We start from the raw sequence: 21,488 nt of genomic DNA on the forward strand, positions 1-21,488 counted from the left end.
AAGGACACAAAACTGTTATATTTCTCCTTATGTCTGCAATAGAAAGATCTATCACATAAATAGCAGATTTATTTTAAAAATAATTTCCCATTTGAGACTATATAGCACCTAAGAGACATAGATACCATGCTAAATGCTCCAGAGGATTCTTTATTGCAGGAGATAAAGCACCTAATCTTTCATCCTGCTTACAAAGCACAGAAAGCTTATTAAATATGAAAACTTCTTTGAGCAAATACTAGTGGAAAGGAATCCGGATGCTATATTATAAGACTGATCCCATTTTACAAAAAGTTCAAGTTTCAAAATCAGACAGGAAGCGAGTTTTGCTTATCTGTTGTTGTGCACTGCAGTGTGTGAGCCATTTGCAAAAATGCCTCCATTCTACAAACAGATGAAGCTGTTGATTGTAACAGGGTAACCATATCACTGATTGTTTTATTACTTTAGAGTTAGGTCAAGGCCCTAAATACCTTATTTTTACATATTCCATACTTTATTCGCCACAATTTAATGCAGTGCAGACTTTTCCGTTTCAGTGCTGGCTATTCTGTCTACCACAGCTGATCTATTGCTGATGCAGGAAGTATAACATTGATAAAGTACTGGCCTATGGAGGGCTTAAAAATGGCCCTATGAACTCTAAGATGAAAGCCAAAATTATTTTAAGCAGCTTGAAACTTTGCTCGTTGAATGCCCTTTAGCCTTACCTTTCTGCATTCAAGGGAGCTCTTTGTTCCTCTTACCATGGAGAAATGAAAAGAAGTGAAGATTTAAAATTTTCTTAGAGTATCTTCTTTGTCTTTTCAAATATATATATATTGGCGCAATCAAAAATCCTTTGAGAATGGAGGCATAGCCAAATTCTGGCTCACTACTTTGTAAAAGTTACAGATGCATGGTCCAATCAATTTGAACGTCTCAGATAAAATGGTCTTTTTTCTGTTTCCTTCCAATTCAAATTATAGGCAAGACCAATAAGATATAATACTGTTGCTCAATCAACCATGGGCAGAGAATACAAACTGACACTGCACCACACCTATGTAGTAGTGATATCACAGGAAAAACAATAATATTCTCTAGCTCCATCAACTGGAAGCGGACTAACCATCACTTTGCACTAGTGTAGCAGAAAGCAAAAGAATAAGGATTTTCACTTGAACAGATTTGCATTAGAGTTCTAGTAGCCTTACGAGTACTGGAAGAGCCTAGAAATCACTACCTGCAAATATCTGCCCTTTCAAATGTTTATACTCTATGGTATCTGACCCTCAACTCCACTTTAATCATCTCCTTGAGCAAATTAAAAATTCCAAGTTTCCTTCATCTTTCACAATATTGTTCCACCCCCTGCATTCATTCTGTTGCATATTTTTCAGTTTCCACATTTCTTGTGATCCAGGATTGAAAATGAATTCCATACTAATGGTGCAGTTTTACTAGCACCTTAAGAGGATATTTAAAACCGCAATATGGAACCACAATGAAGCAATCTTATTAAAAGGCATGAACTTCATAATCTATATTCCACAGTCAAGGTAACCAGGAGAATATCAAGCATATGAATTCATATTTTAAAGGTACAATCAGTGCCTTCTGCATTTATCTACTTTTTTTTTTTACACATGAAATACCTCAAGTTTAATACAAATCTTGAAAAAAAAAACAACCCTATTTATATTTAACCTGTTTTAAAAAAAATATTGTAATGATGGATCTGAAGAACTTAAATGGAATGGTAATCTACAGAAAAGGGGTAAATTTTTTTTTTTTTTAAAATCTAAGATCAAACATGAACTTTAGTGCGGCAATAGATGAATCTGATACTACAAATACTCAGCCCCTATGTTTCTATACCAAAAAGATGTCCAACTAGTCCTAGAAAGCTTCAAGATTTCTTGATTGTCAAAGAGAAAGCCACCTCTGCACACAACAGGAATAATTTAAGCAAAAGTTGGATGAATTAGTATATATATATTTTTTTCTTTTCTGTAAAACAGCAAATGTTACAAACTGTTAGATCCTTATGCTTTCTGAGCAAACTATTAAAAAAAACTTTCAAACTGAATTAAATTTTACTATTTTATTTGTGAAAAAACTACAAGCAGAATCCATAAATAGGCATTTCTATTTAAAGCAAGGAAATTATAACATGGCTTCTAATAACATAGTCATGCACATGCCAGTAACAGGAATATATTAACATCTTTTATTTTGCTAGACAAAGAGCAGGTGTTCAATAAAATTTCCCGAAAACATTTAAGACCTGTGAATTTTTGACCAGTTCACAAAACCACCATTGACACTTTAGCATGAAGAAAAAAAATTCTAACAGACTTTAAGCTCTAAAGACTTTACAGAGCAGAAACTTTCAAAAGCGTTATACAAGCTGTCTTTCTGGGCAAATGAAAAATATATCGCTCGTATAATACATTAACTTAAAAAAATTCACAAGATAAGATAATGCTTCAACATACTCGAACAAGCGTTCTATATCTGTGTCTCCAACAAACAAAGCTAAGGAAATAATGTAACCATCTTTACACAGTAAATTAAGGTTACAAGTCATACACAAGAACAGAACTGCTTGCGCATTAAAAACTGTTCAGCTCCATTGTCATACTCTAAATGTTGGCTCTTAACCATCCTCAGATACATACAAGCAAAGGCTATTATATAGTCAGCAATTATTAATTTTTCAATAATTTAAGATACAATAGCTTAAAAAAGTAGATGGAGAATCGTCTTGATAAGGCAGGTGAAAAGTCTCAGTGGAGATACACTCATGGAAGCTACTGCCAAATTTGGAACAATCTGTGCCAGACCTTTGCATTACTGTTTTAATTAAAATAAAAGAAAATGTCATGTATTATATGCTTTCCCTAGCCTGACTAGCCTAACTTGCCCAAGTCAAGCAAGGCATGTATGACTGTAAAAATAAAATAAAAAAATAAAAACTAGAAAATATAACACTGTGCTTATCATACCTGCATTCTGTGCCACTAAACAAGTATTTTACATCCCTTTTTTATATATGTATATATATATATATATATATATATATATTTCTATGTACTATCTTGTCTTTTCACACATTGCCTAATGGCAGAAGGGCAACATGAAAAAAGTAAATCCTTAAAAGAAATTCTGTTTCTAGAATACCTGCCTGATGAGTGTGATCAATAAGGAAAATTAAAAATACAGAGAACCCAAAACACAAGAAGATGAAACCATGGCTAAGTAATCAGCTTCAAAGCTGAAATGACAACTTTCCTTTCAGTTTTGACTGAATGCTACAGTTGGATCTTCTAAGTAAACTGACTTCATGTTGGTCACTGAATTTTCTTAATTAGGTATGCTTATTGCCTATAACTTCCTAACACACCTAAAAAAAAGTTAAATATTTAAAAAATAATCATCCAAGTATTGGCAGGACAGAATATCATGAAGAGGGCATTTTATGAAAGTTAACCCAAACATACAGGTCAATCCAGTAAAGTGCGGCCGCGTTTACCCTGCTCCTAACCCGCTTTCTACTCACTTTCCGGCCGCGTTAGCCCTTCCTGCGATCCACAATCCCCTTTAACCTACTCTTACCGCGTTCTTAAATCCCCGGGTAACCCCTTTCGCACGCGGCATGTATATTACATGTAAACGATCAAATTAACTATTCCCTACCATCCAGTAACGCGCGCCCCGACTATCGCTTTTTTACCCTGCCGTTTTGCCGCGCGTTTAACCTGCTAACTTACCGCCTACCCTTACCCTTGCGTTAGAGGTAGGGGTAAGGGTAGGCGGCAAACTTTCCCCCAGCCCCCGCTCACCTGCCCTGGCCGCGTCCATGGGTGCTGGTCTCCGGGGCAGCCCCAGTCCTCTCCCCTCCTCCAGAAGCAACAAAAGCGAAAAAGCGAAAAAAAAAGTTGCAAGAGAGAGAGGGGAGAGGACGGGCAATCCTATGCTCGGGATTGCCAGTCCTCTCTCCCTTCCTCCCGAAGCAAGGCGCGAAAAGCAGCCTTGCTCCGGGAGGAGGGGAGAGAGGACTGGCAGTGTAAAGCGACGAAGCGACTTACTTTTTTTGCAGCCCCCCTCCGGAGACGGACATCGGCGAGGACGACCGCTGCTCCCCTGCCTCCAGGCGTGACGACACGACGTTTGGCGTCATGGCATGTGACGTCACGTCTTGAGCGGCCCAATTGCACGAACAGGGGCCGCTTTCGCCCGTGCAGGCGTCCATCTTCGCGGGCAGCTGGAGGCAGGGGAGCTGCGGTCGTCCTCGCCGATGTCCGTCTCCGGAGGGGGGCTGCAAAAAAAGTAAGTCGCTTTGTCGCTTTACACTGCCAGTCCTCTCTCCCCTCCTCCCGGAGCAAGGCTGCTTTTCGCGCCTTGCTTCGGGAAGAGGGGAGAGAGGGCTGACAATCCCGAGCGGAGAACCATCCACTTCCTGGTACCTGTCATTTGAAATAACATTTGAAATGACAGATACCAGCGTGTCCGTGAAACGTTACGCCCGCGCACGCAGGTTACTGTATAGGCGCTGTATAGCGCTCTATACAGTAAAATGGGTTGCGCGGGCCTAATGCTTCACGGACGCTTCTTAGACGCAGCTTGCATTTGCAAACTATTTACATACAGGATCGAGCGGTAGGTGGCTGTGCGTGCGGCAACTGCGGGTGTGCCGGGCACTAACGCAGCTCTTCCTACCACTCGTTACTGGATTGACCTGATAGGAATCACCAAATTAACTATATCACTGAATGTACTAGATAGTAGGTATCTGGTCAATTTGTAAGGTAAAAAAATATATATTGAAGCAGAAATTAAGATTAAGGAGACAATGGAAAATTAGCATACTACAATGTGATACTTTAACATTTAAATCTGGACTGTTGTTCTGAGAAAGGAGGACAGAAATCAATTGTGTAACAGAGTAATCACTACTTTAAAGTACTTTTTCAGTGTATTTAATGCTGAGCTAAAATACAGCAGTGACAATGTGAAAGACTTAATGCACTTTTCAGATATACAAAGTCAATACTTTATCAAGTGGAAAAGATTAAGCACCCTCAATCATGCATGTGTGTACCTTTCTTTTTCAAACATATATTACAACAAACATTTCCATTCCAGACTAAAAATTTCTTCAGGCTTGCTCTATAATGGCCTAATTTTAAAAGGCTTACGCCTGTCCATACCAGGAGATATGCATGTGGCTGTGCCTCGCGCATTTTCAAACACCCGCAGCCACACGCAAATCTCCTGGTCGTGCCAAAGAATAGCTTGAAGAAAAAGGGATGGACCGGGCCGAGACAGTGCCATTAGGCACAGTCCTGCTGAAGTGCGCACCAGGAGCCGACCAGCTGCTTGCTCCAGAGAACAGATAAGTAATGAAACAAAAAAAATTAGATAAGATAGTGGGGTTTTAGGGGTCGGGATGGATAGGGGAAAAGGGAGGCAGGTTAGCTAGGGGATTTAGGAAGTTCCCTCTCAGTCTGCTCCTTTACTGGAGCGGACTGGGAGGGAACTGGGGAAAGGCCTATTGTGTCTACTGAAATCCCCCCCTTACGCTCACAAGTAGGCATTCACACACACCTGTGTGTTGGGGCACACATGTTATAAAATTGGAGCGTCCGTGTACTCGTACCGGGAACTGCGCATGGGTTTTAAAATTTCCCTGTAAGTGTACATCCTTATATACCATTCAAACCAACTAGAAATTGCCATGCTGATGGCTAAAGGTCACATGACACAAACACCCCATAACACTGAAACAACAAAAAAACCATACAAAGTGATTTTAAGAATTCATGTTACCTGAAAAAGTTTGAGTTTTTCATCACTTTAATATTCAGTTCCTACATTTTGTCTTTCACAGTGGGTGGAGATTTTACTATGTAACATGAAGATGTCACTACAGAGTTCTGAAGAGTTTGGATGGTATATAAGGCTGTATATCTTTGTAATGCTAAGTGTAAGGAAAACTATTTTGGACCCAAAAAACCAGTAAAAACACACAATTAAAAATAACTAAAATTGAGGGTGCTTGAACTTTTCCATTGCATTTATTTGGAGCACCTCATCTTTAATTTGGGTTGATTAGGGTGTGGCTTTCTACCTGCTTTGCTTATCAAGGAAACATCTCCAAATCTATTGAGTTTTAACTGGCAGGATTAACTTTAATAATTGTTACTGTATAAACAAGAAATTAACTCATTAAGGGTCTATTCACTTTACTGGATATTACTTGTAAAGAACACATTACTTTTGTGTACAAATCACTTGCAAATCAAACTTGATTTTATATGAGGAGCAAAATACATATCCTCTATGTGGCTTTTCTGAACCTCTCTCCCTGCAATATAAATGAATAAGTATATATGACCAGTTTACCCTCTGGACACCGTTAACCAAAGAAACAGTTATATTCACACAAGAATGTTTTTGCATTTGCACCATCCAAATAATATTTGAAATATGTATTCATAAAGTTGCAATGATAAAGCTGGTAAATCTACAACATAAAGTACATATTATAACCCTGAAAGAAGCTCAATAAAACGTATGAGGAAGTACTTTCCATGCATTCTTGACATTAAGATTATCGTTGGTCACAAAAGCAAACACTTTAGCATTTTCTGTGCCCTGTATACTTTAAAGAACATTCCTTCAAGTTATCTGTACTAACTGAATAGTTTAAGTAAAATACTGAAAAGTCAACCGGTAATATTTAGTCTATTGTCTGTCTAAACCAAGAGAGACCTACTTGCCAAATTAAAGGCATATAACATTTAACCTACATGGAAATCCCAAAATAGTTTTTAAGGCAATGTACTGCCATTAAAGTATATGCTGAGTACATGATGACAGAAGAATGCTCTGATTCACTTAAGGAAAGAATGAAAGGATGTCAAATAAAATAAAAGCAAAACCAAACTTTAAACTATATATAGGGGGTGAAATTATTCTATGCACAAAACAAGAGAGTGATATTGGGGTGATTGTATTTGATGATCTCAAGGTAACCAAACAAGTGGATAAGGCAACAGCAAAAGCCAGACACATGCTTGGGTTACATAGGGATGCAAATGGTCAGCAAAAAATAAAGAGGAGGTGATACTGCCCATCTATAAGTCTCTTGAAATACTGTGTACAATTATGCAGATTGCACCTTCAAAAGGATATGCACCACATGGAATCTGTCCTGAGTGAGGGTGGCTACTAAAATGGTTAGTGGTCATTATAAAGCATATGGGAACAGGCTTGAAGATCTAAACAGTGTATATCCCTAGAGGAATGGTGGGCTAGGGGTGATATGAAAGACATTTAAATAACTCCAAGGTATCAATGCACAGGTATCAGGCCTCTTTTAAAAGGAAAGAAGGCTCTGGAACAGGTGGTCATAAGGCAAGGATAAAATGGGCAGACTCAGGAATAATCTAACGAAATATTTCTTTACAGAAAGAGTGCTAGATATACGGCCTCCAAGTGGACACGGACACTATCTGAATTCAAGAAAGTATGGACAAGTAGAGGGGATCTCAGAGTTGATGTGGATGGGCAAACTAAATAGGCCAAGGGTGGCCAACTCCAGTTCTTGGCAACCATAAACAGGCTAGGTTTTCAGAATAAACTAAATGAATATGGATATGAGAGATTTGCATGCCCGTTTGTGGCTCTCCTGAAATAGGCCATACGGCCTTTTTCTGTCATCATGTTTCTAGGTTTCTAAACTAAAACACACATTGGTTACCACCTATCAAATAAGCACCAGGGAAAATGGATATAAGTTTAACAAGAAAACAAAAAAAATGAAACAAACCCATTGAAAGGGTCTTCAAAACAACTAAATTTAAAAGGAAAAGACTAGTCAGACAAACTGGTCACTAAAGAGAGCTTCATTCATTGATCACTTGCCACTATTAGGCTATTCACACCTTCTACTCTTACAGCAAAAATTCCCAGGCAAATAGCAGTTATCCAGAAATGCCCCAGCAATGTCATCTGGAACATGCTCCTAAGCATATGGAAGTAGGTCATGCAATGACAGCTATCTGCATTCTTTATGGCATAACCTGGAATAGTACCTCAATGCAAATATAAGCATGAAGAATTGAAAAACACAGCTCTAGGAAAATTAATACAATGGCATATTCTAGAGACAGACTTCAAAGAAAGTGAATGCCAATGGACCAGTTATCCACAAAAAGACTCTGCACAATTCCAGCATACCACAATCTATAAATCTAAAATAGCTTAGCTTTACCTTTGTGTAACCCATTAATAAATTTATTTCCTGTGTTCCAAATCAGTTGTCAACCTGACGAAGTTCTCTCAAACACAGATTGTGTCCCTTGTGTTTTATCAAAGGATTCCCTAAACTGTGTACAACAGTATTGGGTAGCTTTGTAAAACTAAAGACGAGGGAGGAAACAGTTTAATATAGTGAGCATAGATCTTCTAGGTTGCAATACTGTTAAAAGTAAGTAGCTAGAGAAATCTAGATGCAGTATTCTATTGACTGGCTGCAGACTGTGAAAGATTTTTGTTTTAACTGCCCCTAGGTGCTGTTAGTGCCATATCATATTACCCTTGTCCCTCCTCACCTGCACCATTTCTAATCCTAGTCCCCACCCCACCCGCGGACTTCCAAACACATTCACTTCCCTCCCCCACTTCGCCAATCTGATTTCCACTGTCTCCCCCATAGACCTTCAATCCCCTTTACACAATCTCACCCAAACACCACTTTTCTCTAACTCCCCACTGCAGCCCTCAGGCCTCTGACAATGCTATTAACAGAAGGCAGTGAACATGGAGACTGAATCAGCCCCTGCTCATAGATGACACATTGGCCTCACCAATGCGAAGTGGGGTCTGTGAGCACAAGCTGACTCATCAGAACTCATGCTATCTTCTCTCAAAGCCCTACTGGATCCCCAATGTTTGTAGGGAGTGGTGGGGAAGGAAAGAGGAAGCAAAAGGCTGTAGAAAGGAAACTAAGTTTGCTGTGGGGGTGGAGGAGGAATTTGCAGTCTATGGGGCATGCAATTTGTCATCACCTCAACTTTGCTACCCTAGGCAAATCCAGGCCTGGCTGCAAGAAACTAAATGCCAGGATGTAATATTATGGCTAGTAATTAGGTATCACAATTATGATGGCTACCATTATAAAAAATTCTTAGAAGTCAATCACAAAAACAAAAAAGGGGATGGGACTTCCTCAGTGATCAAGCTGTATCCTCCAAAACTAAACAAAGAAACAGGGAAGAATAAACTATATAAAATCACTTTGGAACAAGTAATGGCTCACAAGGTAGCTTTGAGGCTCAATTTTATTTTCTTCTGTTGCAGCAAGTTCTGAAGCATGAAAAATTGCTGCAGAGAAAAGTGTCTGTCTTGGATGCAGCTCTGGAAAATGGCTTCATTCAAAAGAATGTTTTGTGATAAATTTCATACAAACTTATCAATATCAAACATGTAATCATGCTACTAGCCAATTTTTGCCATTCCAAAGCTATTTCAGTTGCTTATGAAATACCAAACACATTCTTTCCCATTTATAATTGCTCTAAATCAGACTGAGTAGCTCTAATATAAGTGTATTAAGCAATGGAGACTGCTCTGGAGAAATCTTGTAATTTCAGATTGTTTTGAGCTATAATTTTCTCTAGGATATTAGCCAAAGGAGATTTAAGAAAATAAAGGGCACCATGTACATCTTTGTCTGAAGCGCATATTTCAGACAAGACTGTTTCAGTACTGCCATATAAGGGACTGTCCCAGTTAGGTATATGTTGAATGAAGGTTTCACTTCACAGTGTATCAAGCACCAGTGTTTCTTATGTATTGGTTTCAAATAACCCTCTCTATATATTTATACAGATATATAAAAATTGATAGCATATAGTATAATTGCAAAAGGGAGAAAAGTTAAAATTAGAAAAAAAGATATGCTGAAATAAGACTGTGTTTGTGAATGCAATAAATAAAATTCAAAAGTAACAAAATAGTTATAATGTACATGGAAAATTGTGCACAGCAAATTTGTATAAAAAGTAGATTCAGGCGAACATCCAATTATAAATGATTGTTAGGAAAATCATATAAAACAATGGAATACATAAAAGTGTCAAGAGTAATATTCGGGGTGCGAAATTCCTTAGTAGCCAGATGCCCATGACAAGCAGAATGGTCCTGGGTAGCATCAGTAAGAAGTTGATGTCCAAGAGAATGTGTTTTTTGGGCACAGAAAAATCTCTAGTAGGACAAGCAGCATGGGCAGGTGGGGTGTTTGAAATTTCAGACCCCGATTCATAGTTTCCACAATTCCATGTGCAATTTTCAGAAGGATTCATCATTTACTGCTGACATGTCGCCCTTTGGCGTTGAGGAACGGGATGAGCCCTTGTCTGTGCACTCTGATCCAGAGCTACTCTGATTCTGCTGTTCTGAACCTGCACTGGAGGTCACTGTAGAAGACGATGTAGAAGAGGAACGAGTCTTTTCCTTAAAGTCTGTGATGATTACTGTGACATTCCCCACTGTTACTGCCAGCTGTTGTGCAGTGCTTCTGTCCACATTTTTCAGTCTAGGCCTAAAAAAAAATCAGCATAAATATGAGGTGAGATTAAGTACAACATTTATCTTACTATTCAAATTCTCTCTGGCTCATCCAGTGCAATCATGCATGGCCTATGGTATTGGCTTTATTTTCATCCATATCTGGACCAAATGTTTTAGTGACCTACTAAAACTGAGATCAGGGTGTAGCCTCTTCCAGAGCCAAGTTTTCAGACACCATAAAAAGGGTTCTTGGTTTTCTTTTTCCCCTAGGGGCTGACAGTACTTCCATCTCTGGTAAGTCAAAGGAATAGGAGCCAAAACTGGGAAGCAGCTCTCAAATGTGAATATTAAATGAGATCAGTCACCCACATTTACTATTATGGCAAGGTACAATTAAACAGTAAAGTGTTACTATGCATAATGATATTCTAAGAAACATGAAAAGTATTTTGAAATACAAATTCACATGAACACAATTTAACAGCTGCAAAAAGCTTATGTAATCTGTGTAAACTTTCATTCTTCACCACAGTTTTGAGTTTCTGCAACTTAGAGAGTCAATTGTTCTTGCATAGCACTACTTGAAATTCTTTATTCTGTGTATAACTACTGACAGAAAAACCAAACATGTGCAAGGATACTGCATGTGTCCTGTTTTTAACAGTGTAGTGCTCTGACACAGAGCAGGAGCATGCTAAAACACAAGTCAGATGAACTATGATATCTTCTATGGCACAGGACAAATAATGCAGATGCCACTGTGGGACCACTATTCAAACCACTGCATGCCATTAGATACATTTAGAAAGGTCATTTACCTACACCTACTGTATATGATAGTAATTTTTTAATTACTATTTAAAAAAATATTCTCAAGATATAAAAATGTAGCTGACGTGTTTGAAACCACAAGACTGGAGGTGACCAACGTAACACTATTTTTTAAAAAGGGGTTCCAGAGGTGATCCATAAAACTATACAATGGTAAGCCTGATATAGGTGCCAGGCAAAATGGTAGAAGCTATTCTTAAAAGCAAAATTACTGGCCATATGGATTGATATAATCTAATAGCAAAAGGAAGTCTTGCTTTACCAATCTACTATATTAGATTTTTTTTAAGGTGTTAATAAATGTGTATAAGGGTGAGCCAATTGATATAGTCTATCTGGATTTTCAGAAGGCATTTGAAAGAATTCCTCATGGGAGGCTTCTCAGTAAATTAAAAAGTTTTGCTATAGGAGGCAGTATTCTACTGTTGATTGGTAACTGGTTAAAAAAGATAGAAAACATAGGGTAGGACTAAATTGTTTCCCCATTTGAGGAATGCACCACAGAGCTGTACTGGGATCAAGGTTTATCACCTCACTCATTGCTTCCTTTTCTAGATCATTTATGAATGTTAATTTTGAAACCAAAATTATTCAAAGTTGTTAAAACATGAATGTATTGTGAGGAACTGCAGGAGGACCTTGCAAGACTCAATTCAGTATGTGGAGGTGGTCAAAAAAGCAAATAGAATATTACCACATCATTCAGAAGAGAATGGAAAATGAAAGAAAATATAATGCCTCTATCGATCCATGGTGCAACCACACTATGTGTGCAGTTCTGGTCACTCCAGCTCAAAAAAGATATAGGGGAACTAGAAAAGGTAGAGAGAAGGGCAACAAAAATGATAAGGGGATGGAACAGTTCCCTTATGATGAAAGATTAAACAGGTTAGAGCTTTTTAAGCTTGGAGAAGAGGTGACAGAGGGGATATAAGGATTTATAAAATCATGAGTGGGGTGGAACAGGTAAATAGGGGATGGTCATTTATCCTTTCAAACAGTACTAAGACTTGGAAATACTGAATAAAACGAATAGGTAGAAATTTAAAAAAAATTGGAGAAAGATTTTTTTTCACTCAACACACAATCAAGCTGTGTGGAATGTTGTTGGATGACATGGTCAAGGCATCCAGCATAGATGGGTTTAAAAGGAGTTTGGCATAGTTCCTGGAAGGAAAGTCAATAAACCATTATTAGCCAGGTCCAGAAGGAGTGCTGACAACAGAACCTTTATCTGCAGGTGGTAAGTCTGGACTTGCTGGGAAGAAGTGCTTAAATCTTGGGACAAAATTTTAAATAATTCTTGGGAGGGCTAAACTATTACTGGCTGTTTATATTGTTTGCTAGTTTTAAGGTTAGTATTTGTTTGCCAGTGTTAACGGTTTCTGTTGGTGGGAATATAGACAAAGCATACGAGTAAAGCATAATGTTAGAATTATTTGTATACTGAGAAAATAGACTGATTCCACTGGGCAACAAATTTTCACAAAAGTCATGTTACGGAAATGAAATTAGTCAATTCTTATACATTTCCATGTGCTAAACATGAAAGTGACTGTGAAAATGCAAAATTGGCTCTAGTTTTTTTGTAATATGCAATAATATAATTACATCTTGAATTGTATGCCAATAGTAGGAGACCTATGATTAATACCGTTTGAAAAATGAAGTCATAGACTACGTCTTAGATTTCTTTGCTCGTCTCTTGTACACCTGTTCGGGAGCATCTCTGCGGAGTGTCCAGCAGTAGTCAGCCAGCATGAATATTTCAAATGCTCACCCTTTCTGACTGGGCTTCATATAGTACACTGCTGACGTCAGCTTACTCAGCAGCAGCATGGCAGTAGAACTGCATTGCATCAGAAAATGATGTAATAAACTCTGGATGATGTGTGCATGATGGTAATATGCAATATTACATCGTTCTAGGCTTATTTACAGTCCTACTGGATAAATTTACATGACTAAACATAGAAAGTGAACTATATTAAATATCTTCAAAACAAGAGCCAATAAAAACTTTTCATGGTCATATTAGTGTTCAGCACATCAAGATACTACAGAGAATGACCTTTTTAGGTCAGTAACACTTTCATTGTTGCCCAGGGTTCTCGGAGCTAATAAAAAATATTTGTTTGCCAATGTCTGAATTGTAAGTATGTAAAAGTCACTTGATCTGAGGAGGTGAGAGTACTAGTTCCTGTGCAACTAGTTACCAGTTTGAGTCCCACCCTCCTCATCTCATTTTTTGATATATAGATGATTACCCTCACTAAGAGGAGAGGTTTCAAAATAAGTTAGTCACTTAAAACATTAAGTTAACTCTGATTTTAATGATTAACTGATTTTAGTCCTGCTGCTGTTCATTCCCTAATGTTAAACAGAGATTTTAAAAAACTCCTAAAAAATCTAAAAACCCTAATCACATTTAGCAACCCTTAAATTGAGACATACTTTCTCCTTAATCAGTCTTTAAGACTATCAAGTCAACAAATTAAGATGCACATAGAAGCTCAGCAACAAGATGGGGGCTATCCAGTCTTTTGCCTCGACTGCTATATGTATGAATATCTACCTGTTAGTGAGAGGTCGTATGCGTGCACCCGATACAAGAAGCTCCTGGCTCTTAGAGAACAAGTCCAATCTCTGGAGGCCAGAGTTGCAGACCTGGAGGAGCTGAGGCAGACAGAGGTATATAGAGACGACCTTCAGAGACATAGTAAAGCAGTCCCAACTCTAATGAGATGATGATGCACTGAGATTAGACTGGCTAGTAAAATAAGCAACATACCAGGAGACTTGAATTTCCTCTGTAATGATTGGGTAAATGTCACATCAGGACATGCAAAGGAAGTAAAGTTCCTAGATCAGGGCTTCTCAAACATAGTCAGTCAGGGTTTCAGGATATCCACAATGACTATGCATGAGAAATTTACATACATTATCTCCATAATATGCAAACCTCTCTCATGCATATCCATTGTGGATATCCTGAAAACCTGACTGGCTGTGGGGTCCCCAGGACAGGTTTGGGAAGCCCTGTTCCAGATGCCATCAATTCTTCATGTAGCAATTGGTAGTGGAACAAATGAGAAGGGGAATTACCTAATTGTCAGTGGAGCATAGGACTTGGTGCAAGAGATAAAGGTGGTGGAGGCACTTGGCAACAGTGAACATAAATGTAATTAAATGGCCAAGCGATCCCAAAAGGCCCACAGGGCATACCGGATCGCCCTCATTTCTAAAAGGTTTATCTGAAACTGCGTCTCCTGGGCGGTCCAGAAGCCCTGGGTGCGGAGGCCATAGACGTAAGCTCCCCACCCCAAGTGTGATGCATCCGTGGTAAGCACAACCTGAGGTGAGGGTGCTCGGAAGGGAATACCCCGCTCCAGGTTGAGTGGAGATGTCCACCAAGTCAGGGAAGTCCTGAATGAGGGGACACCTGAATGCGGATCTGAAGGCCCTGGGTGGCCTGTTGCCACTGGGAGCACAGGGTCCACTGGGCTCGGCGCATATGTAGATGGGCAAAAGGAGTGACATGTATGGTCACGCCCTGCCACCGGTTCGCAAAGAAGTGGAGCTGGCCCCCGACTGGCAGGTCCCCTGGGCACCAGAAGAGGTGACTGGTATACTTCTCCTCGCTGCCAGTCAAAACCCATTGCGGGGCTGGCCTGGGGGGCTGTTTGTGGGCGGGGGCCCTGCTGTTGTCGGGATCTATTCCTGGTGCTCACCTGATGCAGTCTGGAGCAGGGGGCCGGCAGGAAATAGTTCCTTAGCCTATAGAAAGGCCTCTTCAGCCCTGTCTGGGATGACCTTTTGGAAGAGGACAGTGAGGCTGGGGCTCCGGCAGACAAGTGCTGAAGCATTTCATGGTGATCCTTCAGCTGCATGACCACCTCCTTGACCTCGATTATCGCCAGTGCAAGGCAAGTCAGCCAGCCTGTCTTGTACCTCACGGCGAAGGTCCAAGGCCCGAAGCCAGGCCAGATGGTGGGCAGAAATACCAGCCACTGCTACATGCCTGCCGTCTCAAAGACGTCACAGGTAGCATGCACCTTGTGCTTACTACATTCAAGGCCCTGCTGGACATGCACAATAAGGGCCTCCTGAGGCTGCTACACCAGGCCATCCGCTGCCACCTGGACTTGTTTCCAGAGGTTGCAGGTATACTGGGTCATGTATAGGAGGTAGGAGGCAATATGGGCCTCCACATGGAGCATTGATACACCCTCCTACCCATGGCATCCCATGCTTGGTTGTCCTTTCCCGGAGGGTTGATGCATGGGTTTTTGATAGTTTCACCTTCTTGAGCTCCGACTCAACCACCACCAACCGGTGGGGAAGCTGGCACGTTTCAAAGACACAGCCTGTTGCACGAGGTACACCCCATCGGCCTTCTGGTTAACCAGGGCAACTGAGAAGGGGTGTTCCCAGAACTGGAGGAGCAGTTTCCAGAAAATCTCATGCACTGACACCACCACAACCTCCTTCAGGACATCGACGAACTGCAGGATCTCAAGCATTTTATGGCAGGCATCCTCTTCTGGAAGGGAATAGCCTCGGCCATCGCGCAGACAAACCCAATTAAGGTCAAGTCCTCCGGTGGAGAATGCCGGCACACTTCCAAAGGGGAAGGATCTGACGAAAGGTCATCAGATTCCACCGACAAAGCATCGGAGAGATCCTGACCCTAGGGGTCGTAAGGGCCCTCAGGCTCTTCGAGACCACCCGGCGAGGAGGGTCGTGGAGCCCTGGGCATATCCCTGGGTGTAGGCACTGGGAGGCTGGGGGGACCGCAGGCCCCAAAGGGCTAGGCCCTGGCTCAGGGAGCACCGGATGTGGTGCAGAGGGACCTCGAGGTGCTGAAGGCACCAATGGGCCATCATCTCCCTGGGAATCCCCCACAAGGACTAACTGACGCCTTGCATTTCAGTGCCTGGCGGGTCACTGAGGGATCACAAGGTGCTGGCATCAACTGTGTTGGGAGGACACAGAGGTGGACGTCGAGGCAATCCAAGAACAGTTCCAGCCTGGTCACTGCAGTTGGCCTCAGTGTAGGTGCCGGCATTGGTGCGAGTGCCAGCCTCGAAGGAGTCAGCGAGGGTACCAGTTCCCGATCATGCAGAGCAAAATCCACAGCCAGGTGCACCTGACGTTCCAGCTCTACCTTGAATGCCTCCGACGAGAGGGCAGGCTGAGAGAGGAGGGTTGGGCCCAACTCCTCCTTGGAGCCCAGCTCCTCCTCGTCCGCACCAGTTCTGGTGTCTGGAACCGGAACTGGTGCGGACGGCCCTGGACCACTAACATCCAGGGAGGATGGGGCCTTCTCGTGTCGAGGCTTAGGCGGAAGGGCGACAAGCGCCATGGTCCTCATATGCCCAGTCCCACGCGCAGACGGGAACCGGTGCCAATGTTTGTGGAATCTCCCATGGTGCTTGGCCCGGTCTTTCCCCGGCACTGAGGATGAGGAAAACCATCTTGAAGTCCAGGACTTTGAGGAGATCAAGACAGTCTGATCCCCGGAGACCCCTTCCTTGAGAGCTTCAGGGAAGGGGTGGTAACCGAAGGATCGAGGGCGATCGGTTCCCCTCTGTCCTTGGGCGTCGACAGTGCCGATGCTGGAGTAAAGGCTCGGACTTGTCTGAACCAAGCACTTTCTCCATTTTGTCCAGCCTAGCCCGACGGCCCTTCGGGGTCATCTGAGCACAAAATTCGCAGCCATGGACATTGTGCGACGCCCACAGGCAGAGGATACACACTTCGTGTGGATCCGTTAGGGACATAGTCCGGGGGCACTGGCAAAAGCCAGAGGCAATCTTGAGGTGCACAGAGATCGTAAGGGCACAACGACCGGTGGACAAGGGAGAAGCGAAAAACTCACCGACCGAGAAGAACCTGATGGGAACCAGAGACAGACCCAACACAGGAAAAAAAGAACACTAAAAATCACGAAGAAACACTCACTTTTTCTGGAAAAAAGCACAAGCGCCCCCTCCGTGGAAAAGAAAGGACTGGAGAGACACCCCGTGTGGACACAGGAATAGTGGCATGCTGGCATGCTCAGTGTGCCAGCCAAAGTTTCTAGAAACTTTGACAGACGTTTTCCATGCCATGTTCCATCTGATGATGTCACACGTGTGAAGACTGCCATCCTGCTTGTCCTAGGAGAACCTGATATCCGTGCAGGGCAAAATGGATGAAGATATTCTTTAAAACAAAATTACTGACCACATAGACAGACATGGTTTAATGGGGGGGAGGGGGGAGGAGTCAATATGGGTTTTGCAAAGGGAAGTCTTGCCTTACCAATTTACTAGATTATTTTCAGGTGTAAAACAGGCAAAGGTGAGCCAGTTGATATATTGTATTTGGATTTCAGAAGGCATTTGACAAAGTCCCTCCTGAGAGACTCCTCAGGAAATTGGGAGGTCATTGGACTGGAGGCAGTTCCTATGGTGGACTGATAACTGGATAAGAGACAGGAAACAGAGGGTAGAAATAATGGTGAGTTTTCCAAATAGAGAAAGGTTGTTAGTATTTGTCTGTATTAGGACCTGTGCTATTTAGAATATTCATAAATGATGTGGAGAAAGGATCAATGAGCGAGGTAACCAAATTTGCACATGACAGCATAGCTCCCTAGACCATCTATGTTAGAAGCCTATGCTTCCAGCGTTCTCTGCCTAGCAATGGCAGAAACTCCAGGTCTGGGTCACAGTAGGCTGCTACTATGATTGGACTAACTTGAAAAAAAGGAATCAGGAGAGTGGGAGGGTCCCTGGAGAGTACTAATTTTTACAAAACAGATAGGTGCTGGGAAGAGATCAGCACTGGTCCAAGCAGTTTTATTTTTTAACTATGATATGGAAGGGGTTTGGAGAAGAGGATATAGGTTTGACCTGGCAGGATCGAGTCTTTGGAGCTTGGGTGGGAGGGAGGAGAGGGGCTGCGTTAGGGCCTGTAGGCTTGCAGTCTTTTTTTTTTTTTTTTAACCCAGCACTTTGCCACTTAACAGGCTATATTCTTTTAAATATAGCTGGTTAAGGCTTAAAGTTATCCATCTAACCATAGCCGGATAACTTTAGACCTAACTGGCGATATTCAAAAAATATACGGTTATCAGTTTTCCAACTTTTTGAATATTGGCCTCATTTAGCACAAAAATACTTCACTTTTATACTAAGCAGAGCGCATTTGCTTACCTGTAACAGGTGTTCTCATAGAACAGCAGGATGTTAATACTCCGATGGAGCCTGGCATGGAAAACTTTTGTCAAAGTTTCTAGAAGCTTTGACTAGCTCACTAAGCATGCCCAGCATGTCACTATCCTCATGTCCACAAGAGGTCTCCCTTCAGTCTCGTAATATAGAGAAAAATACAAGCGAAAAAATAAAACAACAAACCGGAAGGAGAACCCAATTCCGTGGGGAGGTGGGCGGGATTCCTGAGGATTAACATCCTGCTGACTAGGAGAACACCTGTTACAGGTAAGCAACTGCACTTTCTCCTAGATCAAGCAGGATGGTAGTCCTCACAAGTGGGTGAGAACCAAGCTCCAGGCTGTCCACATTAGCAGGATAAAACCAACAGGTATCGAACAAGATGCCAATGGGCACAACTGCGGTGCTGTTGATTGGCAGGAGACTGCCTGGCTCCCACTGGGTAATAGGCTGGAAGAGTTGGGTTCAGGACTGGAACAGATTGTGCAGGACAGATTTACCAAAGGCACTGTCCTGACACCCATCCTTGTCCAAGCAGTAGTGAGCCGCAAACTTATGATGGGGACTGCTTGTAGATGAGCCACAGATTTGCCATGGCCCGCATAAGTGAGCTTTAACTCTGCTGGCCAGTAGTGAGCCGCAAATTTCGATGATGGGGACTGCTTGTAGATGAGCCACAGATTTGCCATGGCCTGCATGAGTGCGCTTTAACTCTGCTGGCCAGCGGAAAGCCAGCTTGCGCATAGCAGAAGGCGATGCAATCCGCCAGCAAGTTGGATAAGGTCTGTTTACCCACCATCACGCCCAACCTGTTTGTATCAAACGACACAAAGAGCTGAGTGGACTGCCTTGTGACTGGCTGTGCGATCTAAATAGAAAGTCAAGGCCCTCTTGCAGTCCAGATTATGAAGAGGCCATTCCCCTGGGTAGGAATGAGGCCTAGGAAAGAAGGTGGGTAAAATGATGGACTGATTAAGGTGGAAATCAGTCACAACCTTAGGCAGAATCTTAGGGTGTGTATGCAAGACCACACAATCATGAAAAAAACCTCGTGTATGGTGGGTATGTAACCAAGGCCAGAAGCTCACTGACCCTAAGAGCCGAAGTAATCGCCACCAGGAATATAACTTTTCAGGTGAGGAACTTCATGTCGCAGGAACGCAACAGCTGAAAGGGAGGATGCATGAGCCACGCCAGGACAATGTTGAGATCCCAAGACACAACAGGAGGCCAAAGAGGGGGCTTCAGCTGGAGCAGGCCCCTCATGAAGCGAACTACTAAAGTCTACACCGACACGGGCGTACCAGTGACACCTTGATTGTACGCATTCACAGCACTGAGATGGACCCCGACTGAGCTGGTTTGAAGCCCAGACTCGGAAAGGTGTCACAAGTAGTCCAACAGCTAGGGAAGGGGGGCATGTGAATGAATCCAAGCTCTGCCCTGCACAACAGATAGAGAATCTTCTCCATTTCAAGCTGTAGGACTTTCGAGTGGAAGGTTTCCTAGAAGCCACCAACATCTGGGAGACCCTGTCCGAGAGGGCCAAGGGTTGAAGGACTAGGTGCTCAACATCCAAGCCATCAGGGCTAACGCTCGGAGGTTCAGATGGCGCAGGGTGCCCTGATTCTGCATGAATAGATCGGACGCAGTCCCCAGTCGGATTGGGGGGGGTGGGGGGGGGGCTGATAGACAGGTCCCGTAGGAGAGGGAACCAGGCCTATTGGGGCCAAAAATGTGCCACTAGGATCATGGTTGTCCTGTCCTGTTGAAGCTTCAGAAGGGTCTTCAGGAGGAACAGGAGAGGAGGGAGAAGGCATCGCAGCAGATCTCTCCCCCAGTGGAGGGAGAAGGCATCACAGGCGAGATGCCCACCGCCCCCCCGACAAGAAGCAGAACCTGCTCACCTTGTGATTGAGTGGAGAGGCGAAGAGGTCCACAACTGGTGTCCCCCACCAACAAAACAATTTGGCCACTACCTCCGGGTTGAGGGACTATTCGTGTGACTGAAAGGAGCAACTCAGCCGGTCCGCCAGCACATTCAGAGTCCCAGGCAGGTACATCGAATGCAACAACATCCCCTGCGAAAGGGCCCAGGCCCATTCCTGCACCGCCTCGTGACATAGGAGGAATGAGCTCATACCTCCCTGTTTGTTGATATACCACATTGCCACCTGGTTGTCCATCTGGATCAGGACTGCTTTGTGTGACAACTGGTCTCTGAACGCCTATAGGCAATAACAGATTGCCCGAAGCTCCAGAAAGTTTGACAGCAGGCTTCGTGAGCGGTCCAGAGACCCTGCGTGTGGAGGCAGTCCACATGGGCTTCCCAGCCCTGAGGAGAGGTATCGATAGTGAGGATCACTTGAGGCGGAGCAGTTTGGAAGGGAATCCCCCTCTCCAAATTGGGAAGGTGTTCCCACCAGGACAGGGATGTCCGCAAAGGTTCCATGATTGCAATGCTACTCTCGAGATCCTGAGAGGCCTGTCACCACTGTGAGAAGGCGAGAGGGGTGACATGGACAGAAGCTGCCATGTGGCCCAGCAAATGGAGCAGACTGAGGAACAGTCACCTGCCGGCTGCTGTGGACGGAGGCCGTCAGCAAGGCCCCGATCACGTGGCAAAAACGCCTTTGCCTGCACCATGTCTAGTCTGGCACCTATGAAGTCCAGCTAAGGAGATGGGCAGAGGTGAGACTTTTGGTAGTTGATCACAATCCCCAAGACTTGAAGAACCCCCACTGTCAGGGCTAAAGCACTTGGCACTCCTGCGTGGGAGTCACTCTTGATTAACCAGTCTAGTAAGGGAAAACATGCACCGCACAATGCCTAAGATACGCAGCCACCACTGCCAGACATTTGGTGAAAATGCGA

General features: G+C 42.9%; 1 protein-coding gene across 1 annotated transcript in view; it reads right to left on the minus strand.

Annotated features, from left to right (window-relative positions):
- Nucleotides 1–7,596: 7,596 nt before the first annotated feature.
- Nucleotides 7,597–21,488, minus strand: part of RYBP (RING1 and YY1 binding protein) — a 221,032-nt gene continuing 207,140 nt past the window's right edge. Inside the window, exon 5 of the mRNA XM_029601090.1 lies at nt 7,597–10,594. Within this exon, the coding sequence (XP_029456950.1) occupies nt 10,342–10,594 (253 nt within the window). The 3' untranslated portion in view covers nt 7,597–10,341. The remainder of the gene's footprint in view (nt 10,595–21,488) is intronic.

The sequence above is a fragment of the Rhinatrema bivittatum genome, chromosome 4 (assembly GCF_901001135.1).
Source record: "Rhinatrema bivittatum chromosome 4, aRhiBiv1.1, whole genome shotgun sequence".
In the NCBI taxonomy this organism is placed as follows: Eukaryota; Metazoa; Chordata; class Amphibia; order Gymnophiona; family Rhinatrematidae; genus Rhinatrema; species Rhinatrema bivittatum.